Source organism: Lepisosteus platostomus, chromosome 1, assembly GCF_059453375.1.
Source record: "Lepisosteus platostomus isolate fLepPlt1 chromosome 1, fLepPlt1.hap1, whole genome shotgun sequence".
In the NCBI taxonomy this organism is placed as follows: Eukaryota; Metazoa; Chordata; class Actinopteri; order Semionotiformes; family Lepisosteidae; genus Lepisosteus; species Lepisosteus platostomus.
The window spans coordinates 5,676,294-5,703,558 of record NC_142611.1 but is presented as its reverse complement, the minus strand read 5'-3'; the positions used below and the strand labels follow the sequence as shown (position 1 = coordinate 5,703,558).

The window sequence follows — 27,265 nt, the reverse complement described above, 5'->3', positions numbered from 1 at the left end:
GTAACACAGACAGGACCATTGCAATCAGCTTTTCCTGCTTCTCTTTGAGATTGTGTCCATGCTGTGGGAGTGGCTACCAGACAGGTATCAGTCAAAAAGGGGTAATATCTTCTGTCAACCCTGCTGTAGTGCCAAGGTAGTGTACTTTGTATTTCCTGCAGGACATGGAGAGGAGCAAGCAATACTATCAGTAATTCTGACTGAAAGAGCTCTATCTCATTAATTGGCCCTATCTTTTAAAGGGGAACTGCGAGGCTATTTTTATATTTTCGGGGATAGAAAGGATCAGGATTGATGAGTGCATTTCAAACCACAAGAGTAAAATGTACACAGTAACTCGTAAAACTTTTCAACACAAAATAGACAAAATTTCCAGGTATGGGAAGCTCTATGTCCTGCTATTCAGAACGAGGCAACAAAACGTCCAGTGACATGTGCAGCCCTATGACATTGTAAACAAGCAGGCTTCTGAATATATCTCTATTAATCCAATAGAAATTTTGCTCTCACTTTTGAGATGGTTTTGCTGACAAATACTACTTCCTTGTTAACTCTGCGTACAGATCAGGTTGGAGCATTTCTGTGGTGAAATGTCTGCTGCACTTTTTCGCTCGTACATGACATGACATTAGTCATTAAGGTGACTAGTGAGCAGGAAGGGCAGCATTGCGTTGCACTTCATGGGAACTCTCAGTCTCACCTGTGGTGAGTCCAGGGGTGTGTGACTTACAGTACTTTCACAAAATTCAAGATTTTGTGCCTATTTTTGAAATTTGTCATTTTTTTTCCTATAACATCAATGAATTTAATTTTGTTACCGAGATTTATAATAACCAGTCTGACAAATTGGGACTGCAGGTCCCCTTTAACATGTAATATCGATAGGGTTGGAAACGAACAACTCTTTGACACTAGCCGCTTACCTTCATTTAGAGCAATGATAAAATGTCATTTATCTCTTTCCAGGGGTGCATCCTGCTTGGTTTAGCGGCTTTCAGAAGTTCCTGGTCTCGTCTCACTTCTGTCACCACACAGGGGCTTAACCCAGCTGGAGGTGAACTCTCAATTACTTTTGTTACCACATGTCTTTTCATACAAGATCAGCTGTTGTGCCCTCTCATAATTGCAAATCTTTCCCTAAACGTGCTCCTCTTGGTCAGTTTCAATTGTACACATCTAGTCAGTTCCAATCAAAAACTAACATTAGCATAGGAGTCATGATTACTAATTATTCATTAGTCAGGATGAGATTGTTAATTCTAAAACAATACATGGTAAATTGATTTTCAACACCTAGTGTGAAGTCACTGTGTGGATCTATTAGTTGAACTAGATGATACTAAAATATGATTTATTTTAAATACATGACGTAAACCCGAAGTGGACAGGACAATGTTATGTCGAAGTCCACTCTGTCATGGGTATCATGAAACAACTGGCAACTCTATATCCCCATAATATACAATACTGTCAAGAGCTACAGTATATTATTTGGTTGAATGCCCAAGCATCATTAATGAGTAAATTACATTGTTGAAACTCCTTCCTTGCAGACTTAAGTAGAAAAGGGGCAGCAGAATTTAGCTTTAAAAGGGGGAAGGAAACACAGCAGGTTTAAAAAGCGATCGAGCCATCTTCAGCTTTTCTTCTCTTTTAAAGTGGTTCGATCTTACGACAATGGCCGTTTTTCAGTTAATACAGTGAATAAACTTGCATGTTTACAGGAAGCACTTGATTTTATAGAACTCACAAAAGGGTAGACTGACACCCGCATTATTAGTCATGTGATAATATATGGGTGTATAATGTAATAATGTATGTAATATATACGCCCATGATTAGCCTTACATGCAACATGCAACAGTTACATGCCACGTAACACTGCTCAAATCCAATCGTTTTTTTTTTTTATTATTTGCCAGGTGTGTTGTAAGCAAACAGTCTTCAATGGGATTCAACTGAAGGTCAGCCAGTAAGCTTTCAGCATGCCCTCGACTTCCTGGACTGCGGTTTCGTATCCTTGTTAGTGAAGTCGCTGATAAAGCTGCCGCTGTTGGTTTCTGCCGCCGCCGTCGCTGCTGTGTGTGTGTGCTGAAAAGTTTTGCTTGGGGCTGCGAGGCAGAGAGAGTGGGCAGCGCCGGAGAGAGGCGAGAAGGATTCAATAGGGAGCGGAGCAGGACCGGGGGGGGCTGCGAGGGACAGACACGGGCTCGGCCGGTGGGCAGGAGAGCCGGGGTTGTTCGCTGGCAGGCGCACACTTTAACGATTGCACGCAAAAATGAGGTTAAAAGTAGGTTTTATCCTCCGCAGTTTATTGATAATAGGGACTTTCTTAGGCTTGGTGGTGCTGTGGTCTTCCCTTTCACCGAAACCGAACGACGAAAACCCTTTTGGTAAAGTGGTAAGTGCTTCAGTTTTTAACATTACCGTTCACGGTTATGGATCGTCGTACTGGTGGGGGTAAATGTCCGGCTGTTTTAGATTTCTTAGTGTGTGTGTGTGTGATCTCAGATTTGTGATGACATTCCTTCACCGTTCACGCCGATTTCACATTTTCAGAGTCCGGGTCGTTGTCATGGAGATGCAGATGAGTGGTGTGCATTACCGAGCGCTTTAGAAACGTACGTTTGTCTTTTGCAAAGGTACCCTGTGCAAGATTAAATATTGTAGATCTCCGCTTCGTTGGAAATACAGTTGTATGAACAACGTGTAAACCCGGAAGACGGCATTTCAATCGTTTCAGATAATGAAGGCTCTGGCCTTAACCATTGCACTAGGCCTTACAGTGCATTGGTGAGCTGTAGGACACATACGATTTTCCCCTAATGTTCAATCTTTACCGTTGTCTTAGATATTTATATTTGGTTTTCCATTCCCATAACAGAATTAAGTACGGAATTGCCTGAACCGTTTTCTGTGTTATATTTTATATTGTTTCGCTATTTCATTCAAATCGGCATGGATAGTGCAAAATGGGTAAACTATTGAATTTGTAGCTGGGGAAACGCGTAATTTAAAATGCCGCAGTGATGTTGCAGTATCAAATGTACAGATGTAACATTTTCAAAACAACCGCGGTAATAATGTTGCTCTCTTTTGTCATGCAAAATGTAGCGTCCGGTCTCGAGAGTTTCCGTTTACTGTAAAGTATGCTTAGCTGCTCCAGTCTGTTGAGAGAGAAATATATTTTCAAAAGTGCCGAAGTTGGGTTATTTAGATTAAAATATGACAGAAGTATTTATTATTGTTAAGAAACCCGTTCCGTCTGTTGTAGGTAAACACGTTACACAAGTAAATATTAAGAGAATGCTCTTCGCAGTCTGAAGAAACGTAATCAATTGTAATTGTCAGGAAAAAAATTGTCATTCCAGTGTGATTTTACTTGATAAATTCAGTCTTATTCTTTAAATCACTAGTTATTGCATCCAGGTGCAGTTTCACAGTCTAAGACTAGCAAGAGTCTTAGATTTGCTCGTAAAAAATTAACATTGCTTAGTCCTTGATTACGGATAATTAGAGCAAGTGAAACCACTGGCTAGACATTTAAGTTGCTTAAAATTTTCAGAATCTTTCTTCAGAATCATAGTAGAAGTGTCTGAGCTCATATGAAAAGAGGGATCTTTGTTTTGGAAAGTTTGAAGACATCCTTGATACCTTAGCCTCAAATAGGTATTTAGAAATTTGAAAAATTGATGAGAAACATCTGGCAGATTAATAGGTTTACAGTATTCTCTTTGGGTTTTTTTTTCTGTGGTGTGATTTCCAAGCCCTATTAAAAATATATATGTAAGTATTCTACAGTTTGCTGTTGTTGTCATTGTGTCACTCTATTCCCAATATTTCTGAAAAGTGAACTCAAGTAGCAGAAAGTCTTAATCTGGTTTTAGGATCACAGTTGAGAAGCAATGTTAAATACCACTCCAATTGGATTGTCGTCTGTAGACGATGTGTAAAACAACTGTTGAGTGAAGATGTCAGCTCTATTTAACAACTTTTCAAACAATTATTGTATATTCACTTTCCTGTAGAAATTTTCAGACCCTTTTTATAAGGAAATTCTATGGAGAAAATGTGAAGCACAATATCATACAGAAAAGGGTTAATTGTTTCTGTTTAATTAACAGACCTGGCACTGTTGAAGATTATTACACTGAAGCAACTACTTTCAGCACCCACATGTAATTTAGTAAATAAGTATAATATGGGATGCAGGTATGTTAAGTAATCCAGGAATGTGGGATTGTTCTGTATTGAGTCATGGATGTTGCGCTGCAGTCTTCTCTAAGAGACTGAGACAACTGGTCTAGGTGTTCCCATGATAAGAGAGGTAGAAGTACATCACTCCCTCAAATCAATGCACGGCATTGATGCCAGCAAGCACCAGCTATTTTGTGGTTTGTGTAGTGAATGTTGGTAGTCCTGTATGTGGTAGTAATGTAACTTTGGGTTTGAGAGCTGTGAAGAAATTCTGACAAGATGATGAGAGTGGAGTAGACTTTATGATCTCCATTCTTTCTTCCCTTAAAATATCACTACAGAAAAAAAAATACCAAGTGGCCTGTGCATCCTGTTAGAGGAGTGGTTTTCATTGGTGTGTAGCCTGTTTCAGATTTGAGAAGAACCTGTTGGGTTAGTACACGTATAGTATTCCTTGTAGAACTGACAGTCATGGTCGTTGCTTACTGCATATGCTTTGTCAGGGCTCATCTTGTCCTTCCTGAGACTAGGATAAGTGCAGTCTTGCCTCTTAGCAACTAACAGTTCTGTTTCATTTGGACAATACAAACTAGCGTCTTAGCACCTCACTATATTTGATCAGATTCAAGCACTTTATATAACAAATTCCCAAGTTAGACTTCAATTCACAATGAGTTTGAATGAAATATAGGAGAAAGCATTAATGTTCAATAATTACACTGCAATTTGCGTTTAATACTGTTCTGTGTAATTGTTCCTGCACTGGAATAACAAATACCACTTTTGAGTCCCACAAGCAATTAAGGTGTCTGCAGTACTTGATTGCATTTACCTGGTTGGCAGCCTTCCTGTTCTGTGATTCTTCAGCTTTCGAGCTTTTGGTTACATCAAGTGTGGGAGTTGTAAGGCGAAGCAGCCAGTCTTTAGAGGTGCATTGGAAAAAGGTGATTTGGTGAGAAATAGCACTAGCATAAATCAAACTTGTACGTCTTACCCTAATGTACTCTAACATTATGCCTACTGTACATAGATCATGCTGAAAAACATCTTCCAGGTTGCAGTGATTTAAATGTATCTGGTGCCCTACAAAATAATGCTTTTATTTGTTCTTGAAACTGCACATTCATTGCAACCATATTCAGTCAATTACAGAAATCTTTTAATATTCTCCGGTTTGAAAAAGTTCCAGTTTTCTAACAGTTGGTTTTATGTGGCTTAATGTTTTTTTCTCCACTGCATGTACAGAATTCCTGTAGAGCTTAAGGTCTGCATTGTTCTTTTTAGGTAAAAATGAGCATGATGGTTACTCCTTTAACAGTTAGGGGTGTTTGCTTAGTCAACAGCTTGTGTATTCAGAATTTTGCTAATATGGTGTTTGTTAAAGGATGAAGTCTGAGGTCTCAGGAAAAGGTCCCGGGTTTTGAGTGTACCCCCAATACATTCTTTGTGTCCACGTGCACAGCAGTGTTTTCTTAGCCTTCAGGCTAATTGTTATGTGTTTAGAAATATGTATGTGCCCTTGATGGTAGATTTACTACAATACAATGTGGATATAATGAGAGAAAATTGCTCATTGTTTAAAGGTTAAACATCAGACAATAAAATAATCCAGTCCAATGTACTCTGTCCACTGAGCAGGGAAATGGCCAAGTTGAATTATATAGGACTATTTTAAAGCAATAATTAAAAAATGATATTTATCACTCCTTGCTTAGAAAGCAATTATAATATGATGCTGTATGTTTGAGTATTGAATCATTTGACATAGAGCTTTATGTCTTCTAAGTAAGAATAGTTCCTGTCTGACAGTTCTTAGAGAAAACTTTAGGGGGACATTCTGGCTAATTTAAAATGTTAAAGATTCTTTCAATCAATATAATACTTCAAGGAATATTATTTTGATTATCCTGAGAATAATACATGACTTTCAGCACTCTCCCCAAAACAGTAAAATTCTACTGTTGATCAACCAAACAAAATCAAACCTACTGTACTTTTTTTCCAGTGTATTACTAATGTGATATAAAGTAGTAATAATAATGCTATTACTATGTAGTCATTCCTGGTACCTTTATAAACTCTGAATACAAAGGATTAGTAAATATAGTATTAAAAAATATTCATTGTCATGTCCATATTTGACTCCTTTGCCTGTTGTTTGTAGGAAGGAAGAGATGCTGCTAACCTGCCCAACGCCAAGAATGACATTTTAGAAAAATTTAAGCCTGTGGTCCCCTGGCCTCACGTGGAAGGCGTAGAAGTTGACTTGGAGTCCATCCGGCAGAAGAACGAAGGGAAAAACGAACATCAGCACCTGCAGCAGCAGCAGGCCGGCGTCAACAACCAGCAGAATGTCATGCAGAAACAGTACATCACGTTTAAACCCCAGAAGCACATCTACTCCGACCCCGTTCTCAAGCCTGGTCAGCTGGGAAACTTCGAGCTGAAGGAGCCTGAGCCCCAGGGAGTTCCTGGGGGCCCGGGAGAGGGGGCCAAGCCTTTTGTCCTGGGGCCCGATTATAAAGATTCCATCCAAGCCAGCATCAAGGAGTTCGGGTTCAATATGGTAGCAAGCGAAATGATCTCTCTGGACCGGACTATTAGTGATTTGCGCCATGAAGAGTAAGTATCTTTGGGTTCTGGGTGTGTGTGGATATCTGCAGCTCGGTAACAGCTGTCAGCTGAAGCGTTCCTGAAGACCTTTAAGGCCTTTAAGGAAGTACTTTAAGGTCAGGTGGCGACAGCTTCGTGTGACGTTTGCTGGGAGTTGTCAAGAGCTCACGTGACTCTGAAAAACACTTGTTTCACTGGTTTCTATGGCTTTGTCAAAGAGACCAGCCAAGGTGGAAGGGTTCAGACTCCATTTGCGAGTTATAGCTCAGTCTGGCAAACATTTCCATGCGGTTGGGAAGGGTCTGAAAGAGTACGTTAATAATGACACTCAATGAAACCTGTCTTTTGAAGAAGTAGCTTTAGGTTTTTACTCAGATGAGGATTAGTATAATCTCCCTGCTTGCTCAATATAAAATCCTTTCTGAAGGTCTGAGGGAATGTTTTGTACTCACCGTAATCATGGACTGGCACACAGTGTTTTCTTTTTGTTTTGAAAGCAGAGGATCCAAATGCTAATCACATATGTCAGATTTTCTTTCTTTTAAACAAAAATGTTTTTTTTCTAGGAGTGCAAGAAACTGTTTTATAACATCTACTTTATTTGTGTAATGATTTGATTTTTAGACGTTTGTATTTTCAGTATATACATATCCTATATAGACTGCTGAGAACTATATATTTCTCCTTAAATTCTAGCTGTATTTTTATGCTTTCACCAGTTTTTTCTTTTACCCAGACTGTTTGCCTGTCCGTCCACTAATACGTACCAAAATAAGTTTAGTGTTGTACTGAGAACTCGAATTTTAGCCTTCTAATTTGCAAGAATTTAAGATCCGCATCTAACTTTTTAATAGGAGAAAAAAAAGTATCTCTGTGTAGAAAGGCTCACTTGTATAGTTAAATGGCTTCCCTTCACTATATTTGCACAACCTTTAGGTTTGTATAACCGGTTGTATCTTGGAGAAACAGAATAGATGGGCCAGTTGGTCTCCCCTCATTCATAGATGTGTTCTTGTGTATTCCTTATACTGTTCTGTATATGCAAGGAGTGGCTGTGGTATATTTGAGCTGCAGTGGAAGAATTGATTGAACAAGCAATGTGAAATATTTTTTCAGTTCTTTTGGGCCCATAGGGTTTTCAAAGGGAAAGGTGCTTTTGCAACATCTTGTGTATATGGTTTTTTTTTGCCATGTTTGCTTATACACCTTTATTCTTGGGTATCTAGTAATTCCTGAATACAGAGAATCACAACCCTTCAGGTTTTGAGAATCTCTGACGCTATAAATTGAAGTAGTAAGGTCATTCTGCTTGTCGATAAGAAGTTGATTGTTCTATGAGGTAGCCTAATGACTGTTTAAGCTGATGTTTTCATCAGTGCTACAGACTTGACTGCAAGTCCTGAACACATATTACTGTTAAAACATTTTAACATTACTCTCCATCATATGCTGTTTTGGTGTTCTGTTGTGTTTCATTCTTGGCCAAAGATGCATTATTGTTCAACCAAAAAAAGTTAAATTCAGGAAGCAGGTGATGTACCTTTCTTACATATGCAATGGGGAAACAAAATACAAATAGCTATCCAACAAAACACATGAATTCACCAGTGTCCTATCGTGATTTCACGTAAGTAACTACTACTACAATGGTGTGAACCAAATTAATGCATTACCAGCATTTTATTTTTAATATCTCTGTAAATAGTTTGCAATTAAAGCAGGAGTTGTAAAACATCAGTGCACTTTTGTTGTTTTAAAACTGGTTAATGTGGACTTTAGGGTACTGTAAAGTCTTTCGGGAGATCTTACAAGTCTTGAATTCCAACTAGAAGACAGGTGTGTCCCTTCAGTAAATTTGAGTGTTTGCTGTCTTTTGTGAAGACAGTTACAAATCCAGTTCAACGACTTTTAATTCTAGACAGGACAGATTTGAAACGACAAGCTTTTGAACGAATTAGATTACCTTTAATGCTATAACTCTGAGATTAAATATTCCCAATTTTACTGTAAAACCAGTTAAGAACATAAAGTTTGCAAAGAAGAAACCATTCACCATATTTCTATTGTTTTTGTTTTGGTAGATAAGTGATCTGATGGTTGTATCCACAGTTTTGTTTTTGTTTTTTGTTTTTTATACAAAGACTAATGCTTAAACCAAATTTTCTTCCAAGTACTTTGGTACAAGATTGATGTACGGTAGATTAGGTTTATGACCTTAACGGAAAGTAGTACTTTTTACAAATTTGTAAATCATAACTATTATCCTTTTCTATTAATCTCTGTAATATAAACTGAAATGTAACTACATTAAGTAGGATTGCAGGATTATATAGGATTGCAGGTTGACTTTAAAATCTATCTAGGTACACCATTTTTTTTTTCTGTAGAGACTATAATAATTTGAACATCCTACCTGCAATATCATGAAATGTACATTAAATTCAGGATCTAAAATTCTGATACACTTAAAACTGATTTATTCCAGGTACTCTGACAAATTGCATTTTTTTAAAACTAATCAACATTGTATAACGTACTATTGAAAAAAAAAAGTTCATCCTTTGTCGAGCCAAAGATTCAGTTTGTCCTACATTTCATATCTGGGATTGGCTTTTAGTGTATACACTGCATTTTATTTCTATTTGTATTACTCAGCAAACCGTAAGAGGTATCCATATCTTATTATACAAAAGAAATGGCAAGGTAATGATATCAAATCCACCTTGTCACTTCTTTGTCATTTCTTGGTGGGACTGCCTTGTAAATGCAGGTGTGGTTTTGATCCTACTCATTAGATGGCACTGACTTTCTAATCAAAGTGTTGCAGTGCATGCACAGAATGATAGTTTCAGTTTTTTAGATAGAATTTAATCATCTCACTGAAATCTGCGATAGAACGGCTTTATATACATTTTAAATTCATTTTTCAGGTTAAAGTTGTAAACTTGTTTTCCTCATCTATAGTGTGTGTGAACTTTTTTTGGGTGAATAACACTGAATTGAGAACCAAACTGACATAATCTGAAGAATTGGATCTGGTTCACTTTAAAAAATGCATAGGAACAAGGCAGCTGTGCCATTGATTTGCATAGAGGAAATGAACACGGGAGTGAATAAGTGAATCAGGAAATTGTTTTGTTGATAACATAAAGCCTGTAAAGGGAAAATATTGACAAAAGAAGAGGGATAAGAAACACATTACAAGACAAATTTGATAAATCATGCACAAAAGTGTGTTCCTACATTGTCGGGTTCACCTGAAATTTCTGAATAGTATCATCTTGTTCAAAATATCAATTGCATATGCACATTCTTTGTAATCAATGGCACCTTTAAATAAAATGTGCCGCAACGCATTAAATCGTGTGTAAATTAGGCAGACTGTGATTGCTTCCTTCCCATTTTAAAATGTGAAAGTAACCCAAGGAAACAAGCTGCAGTCTGCTTTCAAAGAAACCCAGCACTTCTGTGTGCTCAACTTCCACGTTGATATGTCTTTTAAGTAAACTGAAATGAGGTTGTTGCAAAAAATAGAATAGACTGAGGCAGTGTCCCTGTCATGCTACAAAGAGTTTATGCTTAAAACCAGAAATATTCTGAAGATGACACACATTGTCTGTGTTCTAAACTTTAGCCAGATAACATGACAAAATAACTTTGTTTCCTTTGTCATATTATGTCTTACTCTACTTCAAACTCCTTTTTCCCTTTATTGTAGAATATACAATAGCATCCTCTCTCAGATGCATATTATCTACACCATACCAAGCTACATATGTTTCACATCCATCACTGCCAGAGAAACCATTATGGTCTAAATTATTTAATTTTTATATTCTATATACATTATTGCAAATATTTTTGCCCTGTTTATTTTTCAGATGGTAGTTAATGCAATACCCAATGCTCAGAAACATTTTTCTTTTCCATTAATTAGGCTTTTTTATGACAATATTGCTTTTGTTTCGATTGCATGGGGAAAAAGCATCACCAGAAAGTAGTTGTCGATTATGATTTAATTTAAAGAATAGCCTCAATCATAAAATGTGAGCACACATATATTAATAAATTATCTGTTTCATTTTTTGAACGTTGTTCATTGTTCCTGTTAAACTATACATATTAATAATGTATTCATCTTTTATTGATGTAAAAAAAATCCTGGTTTTGTAGATTAACTTTTGTTTTCAAAAAGCAGGTGTCATTTGAGTAGTATTTTCTGCTTTCAGCTTACACTGTAAATTACAGTGCAGGTTATCGCCAGCAGGTGGCACTGGGAGGTTAAAAAATGAATATCATGGAGCAATGCTTACAATACGCACAATGTATACACTGATATTCACTCATTAAAAATGTTGCAGGTTGCTTGCTTTATCTTTCATTTAATTTAATATAAATTTTCACTTCATAGTTGGAAATAGTCCAGTGTTCTTGCAGTGCCTTTTTGTTGCAGATACAGAAAAGGATGCTTCTTTTCAGTAGTAATAGCACCAGTACACTAATAAAAGCTAAGATGTATGAAAAGATATTGTTACAGATAAACTTTATTCTGTCCTCGCCCAGAGCAGCCAGTGCTGCACACTTATAGACTTGCATATTAGTGCTTGTTGAGTTTGTATTCTCCTGTAGAAAGCCTGTTGATTGGTATTCATGAAAACATAACTCAAAAGCAGACATGCATTTTGTAAGATTGTTTGGCAACAGAGCTGACTTGCTGTTTGGGGGATATGTGTGTAGAGAGGGTTCAGTTTGAAATTCTGGGGAATTAAGATACTGATATTGGGGGGGAAAAAAACTACTTGATAACCAAATGGAAATTAAATGTATCAAAATTTGGTTATTCATTTTTAAATTTTTCCAGGTAAATAAGAGATCACCAGTGTTGGGGAAGCTTATAAATTGTATTTACAGTGACAGTTCTTGTTTTTATCTTCCTGGAGTCAGTCAGTATATGTTTTTTCCCATGTAAAATCACTCTTGTGAAGTCCATTGCCCTTTCAGAAAGTGGTGCTACCCTACTGCTCTGGCAGAATCCCCAGAGGGATGGTACTGGGCATGCTGCATTGTTCCCCTGCCGCCTTTAAGAAGGGATTGTCATGTTAATGTTCTCAGGGTCCTTTTCAGGCATTAAGAAACCCCCCTGCAGGAAGGGGGGGAAGGGTGTAGATTCTCACTTTAGCTAAGCCACTAGTGTGAGCCTCCGGGACTAGCTCTGCCCAGCCCTGGGTGCAGATAAGATCTCGGAGAGGTGTGCCATTACACTCACTTTCATTCCACATGCAGCTGGGCTGCCTTTACGACGCATGATATTCGGTTTCCCTGCTTTGTCACTCATGGCATAAACCGGACTAACAAGCTCTCACGTCCTTGACGCTGCCCTAGTTTTTGATAGGTGTAGTCTAGGAAAGTAATTGAATTTAGAAGTACTAAGTTTCTAAGTGTTGCCCTCCATTTCTAGGTACACGACACACTTAATTTTCATGGGAAAAATGACATGGGTCACTTTCACCAATGCTATAATAGCATTTTGTCCCCCAAACTATACCATGTCATCAGATGTACTGTGTATATGACTGATCCTAAGTATTTATCAAGACATAAAAGAATGCAGTAGATTACTTTATAGCAATAAACCAAAGTAAACGTCAAGCCTGACAGCACATCTTTCGTTTTGGCTGTACTGTTTGTGCTCTCGGGGACTTGCCTTGAAAGTGAAGGACTTCATTTTGCCTGGATAGATCTGGGCATATTTAGGCTTCTGTTTCCTTTTACTGTAGAAAATTTTAAAGCCTTTCCGGAAAGGAAGCCAAATATTCACATGTTCTTTAGAAGCCCCTTCTCATAAAAGCAAAAGCTTAATGAGTATGGAGACCTTTTTAGAACTTTTGCATAATAGGCATAAAATTAAAAAGTAACACAAAACCTGCAGTGATAAAAGTTAACAACTTTATGACTTTTATGTTGCATATTGTAGGATTTGGTTTCAGCTATACAGTATGTGAATAAGATACAATACAAATAGGACCTGAATCAGCACAGATATAAAATCTGTTTCTCAAATTATATTCTTTATAACTTTGTAAAGAAGAAATGCTTTATGTGAATCTGCCTGTCAAGGGTCCCTTGTTTCATGGTCTCAAGAGGATTTCTTGCTGGACTTTAACATCCCTGTGGCATTAATAATCACAGGATTATGAATCACAGGAAAACCTACAGAAAGCTGCTTTTGTGTAGAGGTTGGAAGTATAGTAGCTGTACAGATTTCAACAAGTGCTCTTTTGTACCAGTCCCACTTTTTTAAAGCTGTTACAGGGTTTTTTAAAGAAATCTTTTTGTTTAAATTGTTTTCAAAATGTTTGCAATAAAAATAGAGTTAGCTAGTTGTTGTTTTTTCTTCTAGGGAGGCGTTAAAACCTTTTTTTTTTTCATACAGCAGCAAATTGTTCAGTGTGGGAAATGTTGTCAAACAAGCCCAATGTTTGGAAAATCTCTTTTCATCAGATGTTTTTCAAGATGTGTACCTGAAATGACCTGAATATCAGCTCTTTTAGGAACGAAAAATCGGTATAATGGACACGGTGATGATTGTATTGGCTGAAAACCACTTCTTCTCTGATGTGCTGGTTTTGATAGTATTGGAAATGACAGGGAAGAGCCAGCTAGGACAAGGAACTTCATCGTGCCACTTGCGGTACACATTATACCTGGTATAAGGGCACAAGCAGCTGCAGTCTTTAAGACGGACTGCTCGGAGCCAAAACCAGCACCCACAGATTATTTCTGTCCCTTTGAATTATATTCATGTAGCATGGCTGTGGGGTTTTATGCAAATAGTGCATAAAAAAGGTAGTGCTATGATAGAGCTGCTTTCTTTGCAGAGGCTATATATGAAGAAATAACCAGGTATCCCAGGTTGGAGAACCTTGTGTATTATTTCCCAAACCAAGTCCTCTGGATGGTGAATATAAGCACAAACTAGCACGCTGAAACTACAGGCCTGTATTTGGGGGCATCAGTGCAGGTTGTAGTTTTATTTTCATTTACTTTCTGTGCCACAGTTGCATTTGAAAATTTGTTTTCATTGAGTGGAGTCTGTATACACGTACACACAGATGCATACCCTGATTACTTTGTGGCATTAGTATCGATGTGAATTAAAATGTTGTGCTCTGAAAAAATAGAAAAGTTTCAGAACGTTTGTTACTTGGTACTACTGATCAGCTGAAGCACTTTCAGGAATCATTGTTGTTGCGATATATATTAAGTTAAAAAAACAGAGAAACGTGAACAGCAACCAAAAAATGTGTTGGAAAAACCACATGATAATCATTGTAAATGATCCGAGCTTGTTAATGTAATCAAATTCAAGCTGGATCTCATCCAAGCGATTCTTTAGTACTTCATGTTCTCGTATCGGTGAATGTGTGAGGTCTAAAGGGGAGCTTGCAGATGTTCAGCAAGAAGGAGGACAGATCTGCAACGGAAACTAGCAAATGTGGTTCTGCTGCACAGATGGTGTCTTGGGAGAGTACTGCGCTTTGAAGAGCTGAGTGCGTGTAGTTTGAAACTCAGAAGGGACAGGGGACAAGGCACAACAAAAACTATATATTTATTCCTCTTTCTTTCTCTGCTGTATCCTGATATATGTTTTTTCCATTCTAGGTGCAGATATTGGCATTTTGATGAGAACTTGCTTACTGCCAGTATTATTATTGTTTTCCACAATGAAGGATGGTCCACATTGATGAGGACCGTGCACAGCGTTATCAAACGGACACCAAGACGATACCTGGCAGAAATTGTAATGATTGATGATTTCAGCAATAAAGGTAGCTTCTATTTTGTTTGTACATCTTAACTTGATTATAGTATATGAACTATGTAAACGCCTACAGAAGAAGTAATGTTTCCAGAAATGTAGAGGCTGCAGAAACTTGCACAGAAATATGTATTCCGTTTGCATGCTTCTATATTTATATACATTAGAGAAATTTCATTACAATGTGAAATTGTATTGACATATGTGGACAAAAATAGTACATATAACTCAAGTAGAATAATACACGTGACCATATTCTAATTTAGTAATTAATTAACATATCCACAAAGAAATTACTTTATATTAAAGCTGCATTTTTAAATTGTTTTTTAAGAGGGGTTGACCATTTCCTCCAGGTTCTCTGGTTTCCATCCACCTATCAGATGGTGAAAGGAAAACCGGGTGTTTTTGTACTTTTCAGTGACTGAACCCAGGTGGTAAAAGGGGTCCTATTGCTTTTCTTGTTTCCTACTTCCATTTAAACATTTGCGGTCCAGCAATTTCAGACTTTGAAAACATATTTAAGCAGCATTTTTGTACCTGAGCAACATAGTACACTGTTACGGACTCATTATGGGAGCTATGAGCACTTCAGTACTAACACTCAGTGCTGCGATAAAGAGCTGGAAAATATCTCTAAAATACTTCAGCACTGTGATGCTTGAGAAAGACTCAGACATGATTATGCAAAGACATTGTAGTAATCGTTCCAGGTAGTAATTTCCAATTCCGTAATTGAAACTACTGAAAATAATATTATATATATATAATATAATAAATAATGGGGTGGAAAAAGTGCATCTGAAAACCCTTGTTTTTGAAATCCAGCATTTTAAACCAACACTACAAACTGTTGATAGGATCATAAATGGTAGAGTTGAAGAACATGTCCAGTAGAAGCCACATATTTTCTCTTCTATTCTTTTCTCTTTGTTCCATGAGTTGAAGAGTTCTCCTTTGACATGGCAAATACATTGATTTTTGTTTAGCTATCTTTGAATTCTGAGTTACAATCTAAAATCAGTTTATCATTCAGTAAAATTTGATCAAATATTCTGAATGATGAGTAAGAATATGAATGCGTCATTAATAATGTTTGAGAGCTTTTGTGTCTAAGCTTTAGTTAAGTCTGTTAATTTTTTCTGACTCATGTCACATTATCTCACCTTTTGTAGTCCACGGTATCTTACCAAATCCACAGACTAGTGTAATACGGTTTTATTTTGGTGTCATTAGTTTTATTCTGAAGACCGTATTCCATCACTGATTTTTTTCAAATCCCTCCCTTTCTTCAGCACACCTGAAAGAAAGATTAGAGGAATACATTAAGCAGTGGAATGGCTTGGTAAAAGTTTTTCGCAATGAAAGAAGAGAAGGTTTAATTCAAGCTCGGAGCATCGGTGCCCATAAAGCTAAGCTTGGTCAGGTATGTACAGTGCTGTGCTTTCAGTTGTTAGCATTGCCTTTGTCAGGCACTTAATGTCATGTGAGCGCCTAGGATTCTTGAGAATTACAGCGTTATGTTTTTTGTTCACCTGAGTTCTTCACCTCCTCATTTATTTGGTGACCTGGAACCAAGTATAAGAGGACAGTGTGGGAGTCCGCATTGCTTCTTCTCAGTAACTGTGTCGAGAATTCCCTTCAGGCCCTGAGGGTCTATCTGAAATGGAGTTTCCATGTTTTCCCTGAAATCCCACTGAGATGTATGTCAGGTGGTTCATTTTCCAGAAACACACTGGCTAGGTTTAATTAGCCATTGTATTTATGCCTTTATCAATTGGCTCCTGTGGCAGCCCGGCATCCTATCCAGGGTGAGGACAGTTGTGTGCTCTAAACCCCACCTCGGATGCAGTAGGCTCTGTCTAGGCTTGATCCACATCCAGATAAGGGGGCCGAAGTGGTCTCGGTCCTGAAGCTGTTTGTGCTGTAACAAAGGGACCTATGTAAATAATAGACCTGTAGCTTTCAAGGACCAGAGCTGAGCATTGCTAGCCTTGCATTTATGACGTGAGCCACTTCTTGAAAAAGAATATTCCATCATAATACACTCTAAAAGTGTATTCACCAAATACACTCGACTATTTGGTGTAATGATCCTGGCATTTCGTTTTGAAAACGGATATACTGTACCACAAAATGCAAATTTGAAGATGTTTGTTATGTAGTGGATATCCATGGTACGGTATGCTAGTGGACCCTTAGCAATCATTCGTAGCAGTTTTTCAGGTTGTGTAGTGGCCAGTGATGTTGTTGAACTAAATCAGACTTTTTTATTGAAATACCCCTAGGTGCTGATCTACCTGGACGCTCACTGTGAAGTAGGACTGAACTGGTATGCACCTCTGGTGGCACCAATATCGAAAGACAGGTAGAGGACATTCTGCACATTATTTGTCATGTTTATGGTTTGTCTTTCACGGTTATAATCAAGAGTTTTTTTCTATGACCATATAAATCTCATAGGCTGTGAATGTTAAGTGTCACAAATGCAAGACAGTAGTTTGGGGTAATCAATGTTATTATGGAAAGGCACTGCAAACTTTAGATGGATGAATATATGTACAATTATAGTTTTCTTTTAATTCTACAGATTGTTTGTGGATAAGTAATCTTATTCCTGTTGCAGTCCTGGAATTAATCACTCATTTGATTTGCTCTTCTGCTGTGCAAGCATAGACAATTTCAACAGGATGTAGAAAGCTACACAAAAAGCATGATATGCTAGAATTCTTGAGTGTAGAAGTGGACTTTAAATGATGTAACACGCTTTGCTGTTGTTTCTCATTAATGTTGCAGAACCATATGTACGGTTCCATTAATAGATTACGTAGATGGCAATGATTATACCATAGAGCCTCAGCAAGGTGGGGATGAAGATGGCTTTGCCAGAGGTGCCTGGGATTGGAGTTTGTTGTGGAAACGTGTCCCCTTAAACAGCAAGGAAAAGGCTAAAAGAAAGCATAAAACTGAACCTTATCGGTAAAGAAACTCGGATTTACCATATTATATTTCACCTTGTGTTCATCTGTGCCCTTCCTCTGTTTTGTTCCTTTCTCCCCGTGACTGTTTGTGTTTGTGTGCGATGCGTGGACTCCCCACACCATCCCTCCCGCCACTCTCAGAACTATATGCACAGTGCCTCTTATCGATTCCATAAATGGCAACAATTACGAAATTCAGCCACAAGGGGGAGGTGACGAAGACGGGTTTGCAAGAGGAGCTTGGGACTGGAGCATGCTATGGAAACGTGTTCCTTTGACTAAGAAGGAGAAGCAGATGAGATTAACTAAAACTGAGCCATATCGGTAATTAAAAACAGTACTAACGAAACGGAATGGGAACTTACTCACTTTGGTGGTGGGTGTACTGTGTTCTTGTACTTCATGCTCGACTGCTTCAAAGTCCCACTAACACTAATTCTACTACTGCAGTTAATCTGTGTATTGTATTTCCTGCACTCTGTGCTGACTCTTTCTTTCATCAAGAACAGATGCTTGGCTTTTTGTTCACCTGCTGAACTCGCGGCTCAGAATTCGTAGCTGTTGCTGACTTCGCAGTAAACGTCAAACACTTCGTCTTGCTATTCTAAATGAAAAGGTGTACTTTTAGGACAGTGATTTGTTTATTACCAAAAAGGTTGGTTTAAACTTTTTCCAAAGTTAATTTCAATAACCTGTGATTTACAAAGCACCTTTTCTATTAAGTATTCACAAAGCTCTGTTCTTTAAACAAACTAGACAAAATATAATGAAAGATAATGCCTCAGAAGGTACACAGCACTATCTTTCAGTTATTTTAAGATTTCACTGAAGAACAATGTACAGGAAAAATACAGGCATTAAAGAAAAAAAGAAACTTAACACATGTAGGTCAATCATATACTTGCTCCTCTATAGAAGAAATTGCATAATTTAGAGACAAAATCGGTAACAATTCCTAGCATGGATACACATTTTTTCATCTACAGTATTGCCATCATTTTAGATGATGAGATGAAAAAAGAAGACATGTGCAATCTTTCTGGCTGGTGTTTGTCACTCATACAGCCCCTCTTGCCTCTATTTGTAACTGTTTTGTGCTCCACGTTTTTGTTGGTGTCTTGTTGTCTAACTTGGTGGTTTCTTAGTTCTTCATGGCATGTTTACATTGATAACCATAAAATAACTAAATTGGATTTAAACTTTAGCCAAGAGACACTTAGTCTCTTTTATTAAGTTTGAAAGAAATTGTTCCATGTACTCTATAAAGTCATTAGGAAATAGTTCTTCACGAGTCATAACATCATTATAGAAGATATCAGATCTGCTGTATGTACAATGCCTGCAGGGAGGCTTAATCTCACAAATTACTGTATGTTATGCATCTTTTTAAAACCTCTGAAAGCATGCGGGTTCCTAAATGCTCTTACTGCAAGATGTAATAATTTCAAGCCTGGGCTATGTCACTAACTGACTGTGACCAGGATGCTTTACGTAGCTGCATGCTGCTGGTCAGATGTTAGTCCCTGGAGCTAGTGCTTGTGTATCCCCTCTCCCTAAGGCAACTTCAGTGAGTCACATCAGCGTTTCTTGTCCATTGGTGCTAACCCTTTTGTTAAGCACTGTAAGGCTCACAGCTTCTCAAACAAATATGGGGGTCAAGGTTAGGCAGTGAACTTGTGGAATAACTGTGTGCTTGAGTCCTTTTTGTTTGCTGTTTGAGGCTGCAAACAAGCTAGATAAGATCACTTTATTGGCCATATACTATTTCTTGCATTAGGAATGTGTCTTTTCGCATACCCTAGCTTGCTCTCCAGGCACACAGACAGGGAGAGAAGCTTGGGGTCAGAGTGCAGGATCAGCCATTTTTACGGCTGCGGTATTTGAACCAGCAACCCTCCAGCCACAGGCGCAGATCCTTAGCCACAGAGCCACCGCTCCCCCTGGGAGAAGTATATGCCGCTCAGGTTCCACCAAGACTTGCAGTGGGAGATTCAAAATTGCAAAGGTGTAAAACAAAAACATTATATCATTTAATTCTCTTTAAAAAATTCTAAAAATGAAAGAAGGCTATTTTATTCAATGTCATAACTAAGCTGTAGACTTTCAGCTTACCGATAGGTCCTAAAATCAGTTATAAATTTGCGTCGTTAGAAACCTGTGTGTACTGTGTGCTTTCCAGTTTTTAAATTTGTTAATGCAGGTAGCATTTTATTTTTGCCATGCAATAAAAACAAAGCATTTGATGTCCAACAAAATATACTTTTTGGAATTGTAAGAAAAACGGTTTCAAACCAAAAATCTTTTTTTTTAATTTTTAACTTTTTAAATCACATGTATTATTGTTTAATTTATGGGCCTTAATATGTTAAGTAAATCAAAAAAAGCATTGCCTTGGAGTTGAGTCTACCAGTTACTGTCTGTCCCCTGTGTAATATGTCATTTGTCTGTCCCCTGTGTAATATGTCATTTGTGAATCTTGCTTATTTCTCAGATCACCTGCTATGGCTGGTGGACTGTTTGCTATTGAACGCGATTTCTTTTTTGAGCTTGGGTTGTATGATCCTGGTCTTCAGATCTGGGGAGGAGAAAACTTTGAAATTTCATACAAGGTAAAAAAACTGTAATTTGTGTTTCTGCTGCAAGAGAATTTGTATTTGCCAAAAGGAAACAGGGTGTTAAATATCATTTAAGAATCACAGTTAACACTGAACAGTACTAGTGTGTCGATTTTAACATGCATAGGAATCAGATGGGTTACTGTAACTACATCAGTGGAATATTCGCCGTTCTAAGAAGACGAGGCTCGCGAACATTTCAAAATCTTAATTGAAATTCCATTAATATTAACAGGGTCTTAGGTTCCTACTTTTTAATGTTACATTGTCAATTTGAGTTCTTCAATAGTGGATATAAAAATGCTGGATGTTAATTTTTTTCTTTTTAAGTAAATAAAATATAGTCCATCCAGTATATTGTTATTATATTTGAGGCACAGGGTATGAGTCTGATTCGTTTGACATTTCCCATCTGATCTGCCAGTGCATTTACTCAAGTCCCAGACCTGTGCGTAGCGCACACACGCACACAGTCTAATTTCTGCTCTTTCATCCTTTAGATTTGGCAGTGTGGCGGTCAGCTGCTATTTGTGCCTTGTTCTCGAGTTGGACACATATATCGTCTGCATGGGTGGCAAGGAAATCCACCACCCGCTCACGTGGGCTCGTCTCCAACTTTGAAGGTTGGTTTTGTAGTCGTTTTTTTTTTTTTTTTTGCTTCTTCAAATAAAGTAAACTTGAACAAGAAATCGCAAGCCTTTCACTTAACAAAGAGCGCAGTCACCTAGGCCTAAAATGCCAAAATAAAATGTGGCACAGAAATCCACATGGGGGTGAAAGCACTAAATAGGTCATTTTGCTATTGTTATTGGAGGCACGGTAGCGCAGTGGTTAGCAGTTCTGCCTCAGAGCACTGGGGTCCCGGTGTATGTTTTTCCGTGTTCACTTGGGTTTCTTCCAGGAGCTCCTGTTCCCTCCCACAGTCCAAAAACATACTGGTAAGTTCATTGGATGCTGGGGAAACTGGCCCTGGGTGAGAGTGTGTGTGTCTGTGTTGGTCTGCCCTTTAATGGGCTGGGCCTTGCTTCGTCTGTTTGTCGGGACACCAGCTCCCCTGTTACCCCCTAATTGGAAGAAACGGTTAGAAAATGGATGAATGGCTTTGTTATGGTTCAAACTGGTTTGGGAAGCTCAAGGTTAAACCACAGCGCCTATGTTAAAGTGCTATTCTAAAAGTTTCCCATAGTTCACTGTAACAAACAGTGTTTTACGTTAGTTGATAAAAATATATATTTGATAAAGTCTAACAAAGTTAGACCAAAATTTGGAAGTCTTCGTGTTGTAAGGCCTTCCCTTGTGTCAAGTGTCAGTTGTAAAGAATTAGAATACTAATATCAATCAGTTATCTGTAAGTGCTGTTTGTCGGGAATTGAATGTTAACACTTTTTTCCCCCCTTATTTGACTTTCAGAATTATGTTCGAGTTGTTGAGGTCTGGTGGGATGAATACAGAGACTATTTTTACGCAAGTCGGCCTGAAACCCAGACCCTCGCCTATGGAGATATCAGTCAACTAAAAAAATTCAGAGAGGAACGTAACTGCAAAAGCTTCAAATGGTTCATGGAAGAAATTGCTTACGATATACCATCTCATTATCCACTGCCTCCGAAAAACGTGGAGTGGGGAGAGGTAATTCTTTTGTGTGTTGGGGGGAAAAAGAGATCCAAGACCTTTCGCAAAGATTTTCATTGTATAATCTACACAACTCCCAGCAGCAACAAGCACATTGCTTATAACACAGCAGGCAGGTTCTATGGTTTTTTGTGTAGGTAAATAACGAGAATAGGAAGATGATCATTTCACAGTCTCTTCATTGTTATGTATTCCAAACATTCATTTTCACTCGAGTGATTACTGTGTGCACACCGTATGTGCTCAAAATATAAGTACTAGGCACTACCTCCTTATGTTTTCTCAGTACTGTGCTCTATGTTGTATGCTCATTTCTGCAAAAAAAACTGTTAAGGTAAAGGGAAGATAGCATTTGAACTCCCAAACCACATTACAGTTTGATGCTCATTAGATAGTGCATTAATTTTTCATTCTGGTGTGATTACGTGTATGTGAAGTGGTGTAAAAAGGCTGGAATGCTTTTACAAGGAGCACCATATATTGCCATCGTGTAAAGAGCTATATGCTAAATTTTGTTTTTTTTTACTCTATTAATACAGTTTAGGCAACAATGTTGTTTACCACCTCAACATGTGAACATCACATTGTACGTTGAACATTTAATTACAAAAGCAAGTTTAGAGTCCTTTTTTCATGCACTTTACTTCTGACAGTTCTTCCTCCATCACGTTTCAATTAAGCAATAGAAAACAACAAATGGATTGCTAAGTAGCCTTTCAGTGCTGTGATACACATAAACCAATCAGCATATTTTGGATCTCTCAATGAGACTTAAGACAGTTAAGGTTAATATAACATTATCAGGAAGACAGTTAACTAATTTAAAACATCTTTTCTACTACTTCCTAGGATAAATTAACTTTATATTAATAGATGTATTACACTTAAATGCAGAATAGCTCTGATATACAGGAAGTCAAGTGATCTGCAATTAGGTATTTAAAGTGTTTAGTACTTGCTAAAGGTACTTGAACTTGCAAGAGTTCTTCATTTTAATTTACTGTGATGAAAGTATGTAAATGAGCCTTTATCCGAAAAACACATGCTGATGACGTACCTAAAAGAAGTCTTATACAAACGTGTTCTTGCACAAAATGAGAGGTGACACTACAAAATAATTGTACTTTTAAATAGTGTATAACATACTGTATGCTGTAGGTAAATGAGGAAGTAATTTTGTGCACTTACAATATATCTTTATTTACCATGTACAACTTAAGTGTGACCAGATAATGTTGGACTGTCAATGAATAACTGTTCCTGGGCTCCATGGTAACCTAGATTTTCTCCCTGTGAAAGCCTCAGAATTCGAGGGAGTTATATGCAGCATGTGTGGTTCTGTGAGATACAATCTTTAGTGCATGAATGCACTCTTCTGTGCTGTTTCTCCTACACACTCGCAGTGAATATATTACAGTATAATCCTTTGTAAATTAAGATCAATAATCTCTGCCTGTTTGTCTTTCAGATAAGAGGATATGAAACCAACTACTGTATAGACAGTATGGGGCATACAAATGGAGGCACCGTTGAAATGGGACCTTGTCACAGAATGGGAGGGAACCAGGTAAAATGTATATGTGTGTTCAGTATTGATGTTTTTATGTTACTTTTCTCATTGTATGACAGCACAAATGCAAACAAGAGCATCTGAAAATGTCCACATATAGATCACGTACAGTATATACTGTACATGTACAGTAGTTGGCAAGCACTGCTCTTTTTATGTGTGGGGGAAAAAGCTCCTATTGCAGGAGACTTTCAATGATGGGAGTCTGTGGCTTAAAGACAAATTTGGATCCGAGTTCTCTTGTAGTGTTTTCTAGTGTAGTATTTTAATAGGCTTTCTTATCTATAAAAAAAAACAGTTCCTAATGTTGAATTAGTGTTTTTTTTAGTTACAAGACATCTATAAGAGTGTTCCCATGAAGGTGCGTGTTTGAAGTGCTGGCTGGTGCTTATCTACACTTAGCTGAGTTCGGGCTGTGCCATAGGCCATATGTGATGAGTAAATCCGCAAGCAGCAGCACAGAGCACAGAAGGGTGCTGTTAGAGTATTCTCAGCTTTCTGTGTTTCAATAACCGTTGTGGTGTTTGCCCCATTAAAACCAATTCAGACAGATGTCCTGCCAAACACAGAGAAGTCGTTTAAGGTCCAGATTAACTTAAACTTCTGGGTTGCCTTGTTTCACAAGCTCACAACCTGGAGGTTTATTTTGTCCTCTGAGGTATATTTTAAATCCTGTTTCACGTTACATTTTTTTTAATTAAGCTTTTTAGAATAAATGAAGCCAATCAGCTTATGCAGTACGATCAGTGCTTGACAAAGGGATCGGATGGATCCACCGTCATCATAACCCACTGCAATCTGAATGAGTATACAGAATGGAAATACTTCAAGGTCAGTATTGTGAAAACATTGCTATTTCATTCACACAAGCTAAACCCAAGCACAGTCTTTTTTTTAATGTATTGGGAATTCGTTTTTTACCACTTCAGGATGTGGGTGGGAATTATTGGACATTCCTAATATGATAGTCCTTGTACTTTACACTTGTTTGACATATTTTGCTTCCTTATCTTCTGAGTTAAGGGGACTCTAACTATATTTAATTAAAATGAGAACTCTATTGTATGTTTTCACTTTGATGTACAGTAAAATCTCAAATTGACATAGTACCGTTTTACTGTAAATATGGGTTTAAGAGAATGAGTGATGGGGTTTTAAACTGTTATGACGCCTCTGGCCCCGGCTTCTCCCCTCCAGCGTGAAGTCACTTGAACACTAACCTCCCTGTTCAGTAATCGGCATCTTTCCCATGACCTCCAGTAAACTCTCTCTAAATGTTACATCCTCATCATTGCCTACTACACAGAAAAGGGTTTTCCTCACCTTAAGAAAGTGGGGAAAATGACATTGTTTGAATGCAGGTGAGGTGGCAAGCAGAGTGTGCCGAATCCTCTGTTTTTGTGCACAGCCCTGCACTGCCACTCTGAAATAAGTCTGTTTTTCTGTTTGACCATATCGCTGCTCTCTAGTTCTCCTGTCTGCCACCGTAATGTATAAAATCTATTACTGGGAAAAGGAATCGCATGCCGTGGGCTACAGTATGTATTTATAAATGATGGAAAACCAAGATTGTGTGTCTTATTTTCCAGTGTTACTAATATCTTTATGTATTTTCCTACAATTCTAATGGTAAATACTGATTTTAAGGAAAATCCTTTCTTTACAGAATTAATTTAGCCCCAAACCTATTTAGTAATTTAGTATACATGTTTTACTGCATACTCTGTACTTTTTTTTCTCCTTTCGATGTGTTCCAGTACATGTAAAATAAGCGTACTCAGGTTGATAAATGAAACTTTGAATCTTGAGGTATTTTAATATTGGTGTTGAGTGGAGCTGCTCCCTTACAGCTCTCAGGTCCTGAATTCAATCCCAGACTGGTGTGCCACCATTGCGGATCTGGATGTTTTCTCTAGATGCTCCAATCTCTCCTCAGCTCCCAGATGTGTGTCGGCTTGGTTAACTGATATTTCTAATTCGGTCTTGTGTGTATCCCAAGATGGATGTAGTAGTCGTAGTCCTGCCTTGCTCCCTGCTTTTTCACGATAGGCTTTGGGTTGCTAGTCTTTATCCCAGGAAAAGGCGCAGTAGCAAAGCCGTAGAATACTAACTGCTTTGAGTGCTCGACAGAACGTTTCTTGGTCTGGATGTATATATTCAAATAAAACAGTTCTTTCCATTCTGCTCACAGGATCTGCGTAGATTTACCCACGTACCAACTGGAAAGTGCTTGGACCGTTCAGAGGTTCTTCATAAGGTTTTTATAGCGGACTGTGATAAGAATAAAAGTACACAGAAGTGGGAAATGAACAATATTGTTGCTGTGTAAGGTGACCCATTACAATTCAACTGAAATTGTACAGAGGGGACTGAACACCATTTGCCTGTGTATCTGCTGCATAAAGGAGTTTTAGTGCAAGTGTAAATACTTTAATGAAGAAGAACTGTGACAATACTGCATCCATTGTAAAATTGTTTACAACTAATTTAATTTGTCATCTTTGAATGATGTTTACATCTTACCCTCTTGATCTTCATATCTTTCAGGGTACATTTCTTTGGGATTTCACTCAGGGGTCTAAAAAGCATGTTGCTTTTTCAAAATGCACATTTATATTAGGGGTGGAAGATGCAGTAATCTGTGTAGAATTAAAGTAGTTATTCAAAATCTCAAAAGCACTACCTTTTCCCTTCTAATTTATTCATGTAGAGTTCCTCCATGTCTGTTGGTAAATTAAGAATGTGACTATATCCAGCACTTGCACAAAAATGAAAATTTCAAATGTGGATTATCTGGATGGGATCTTTTTCCTTAGTTTTAGTCCCTTGTTAGCTGAATGCTTACTTTTTTCTGAAAGGACTTTACTGCCAGTTTTAAAAGTGTTGGGTTTTGGGTCACTTCTAAGGAAACTTCTAATCTATTAATAATGTTTTGGTTTGTTAATTCTAAATATTTCTATGGTGTGTGTGTATACATAAATCAATACTGATCATTAAGAAACCTATTTGTTTTACTTAAAAAGGAGGAAGCCAGCAGACAAAAAACGTATTGAGGATTCAGTTTCTCATTTGAACAAGACAAAACCTCTCTCGGTGCCGAGAATAGATTGTAGAAATAAAAAGTTTCACATTGTGGTGGAATGACTGTAAGATCAAAATAAGCCGTTAACATAAGATTGCTTTTAAAAAAAAAAAAATACAGCTGTAGTTATGTCTATTAAGGTGGTTTCAACAAGTGACTAAATCAAAGATTGGAAATGTATCATTGGTGTAAAACAAATTTTAAAAGGCATATAGAAGCAAAATGACTTGTCTGTAAGGCAAGCTATGCATAATCATTCACGTATGCAACTTTTTATACAATGTGTAAATACAGATTGTTTCTATTATTATTCCATTAACTTCGACATGTACAGTGGATCTTGGATGAGGGTGTAAATATATAACTTAGATTGTTCTAATTGTTTCAATATAGGAAATAAATTGAATATCTTTTTACCTTTGTGTGTTGTCTGTTTACTACCTTTTGAAATGTAATGTCAAAACCATAAAGCAGTAATGGGAAAAGCTAAGTCATTAAACTTAGAGAAGCATTAAAAGATATCTCTTTCACTGTTACAAGAATTACACTTCAACGAGTAGTTGCATAGGTGGAGCCTAATGTACATTCGATGTAAAATTGACACTTTTTATAAAGGGCATGTTTTATTACAGTAATGAATTCTAATGCTGTCTACCCATCTTCATCATTGGGCTTGACTCGATTTCTAAAATGCTAACCATGAATGAGAGGAAACTATTGAAATACAGAAAAAAGTCTTAATCACATTTGAACTGC

The 27,265-nt window shown here is 37.6% G+C and overlaps 1 protein-coding gene across 2 annotated transcripts; it reads left to right on the top strand.

Annotated features, from left to right (window-relative positions):
• The first annotated feature begins 1,907 nt into the window (after positions 1-1,907).
• Positions 1,908-26,925, top strand: galnt7 (UDP-N-acetyl-alpha-D-galactosamine: polypeptide N-acetylgalactosaminyltransferase 7). 2 transcript variants are annotated; one of them, XM_088646047.1, is made up of 12 exons: positions 1,908-2,401; positions 6,362-6,819; positions 14,473-14,639; positions 15,925-16,055; positions 16,918-16,997; positions 17,426-17,608; positions 20,102-20,219; positions 20,726-20,848; positions 21,636-21,854; positions 23,326-23,424; positions 24,130-24,258; positions 25,619-26,925. In XM_088646047.1, exons 1-12 carry the CDS (start codon positions 2,279-2,281, stop codon positions 25,754-25,756), a joined length of 1,968 nt encoding a protein of 655 aa, XP_088502173.1. In that variant the 5' UTR covers positions 1,908-2,278; the 3' UTR covers positions 25,757-26,925. The 2 variants fall into 2 exon arrangements, with proteins under 2 accessions (XP_088502173.1, XP_088502088.1); XM_088645962.1 differs by lacking the exon at positions 17,426-17,608 and adding an exon at positions 17,752-17,934 and having other exon boundaries at positions 1,911-2,401.
• The last annotated feature ends 340 nt before the right edge of the window (positions 26,926-27,265 follow it).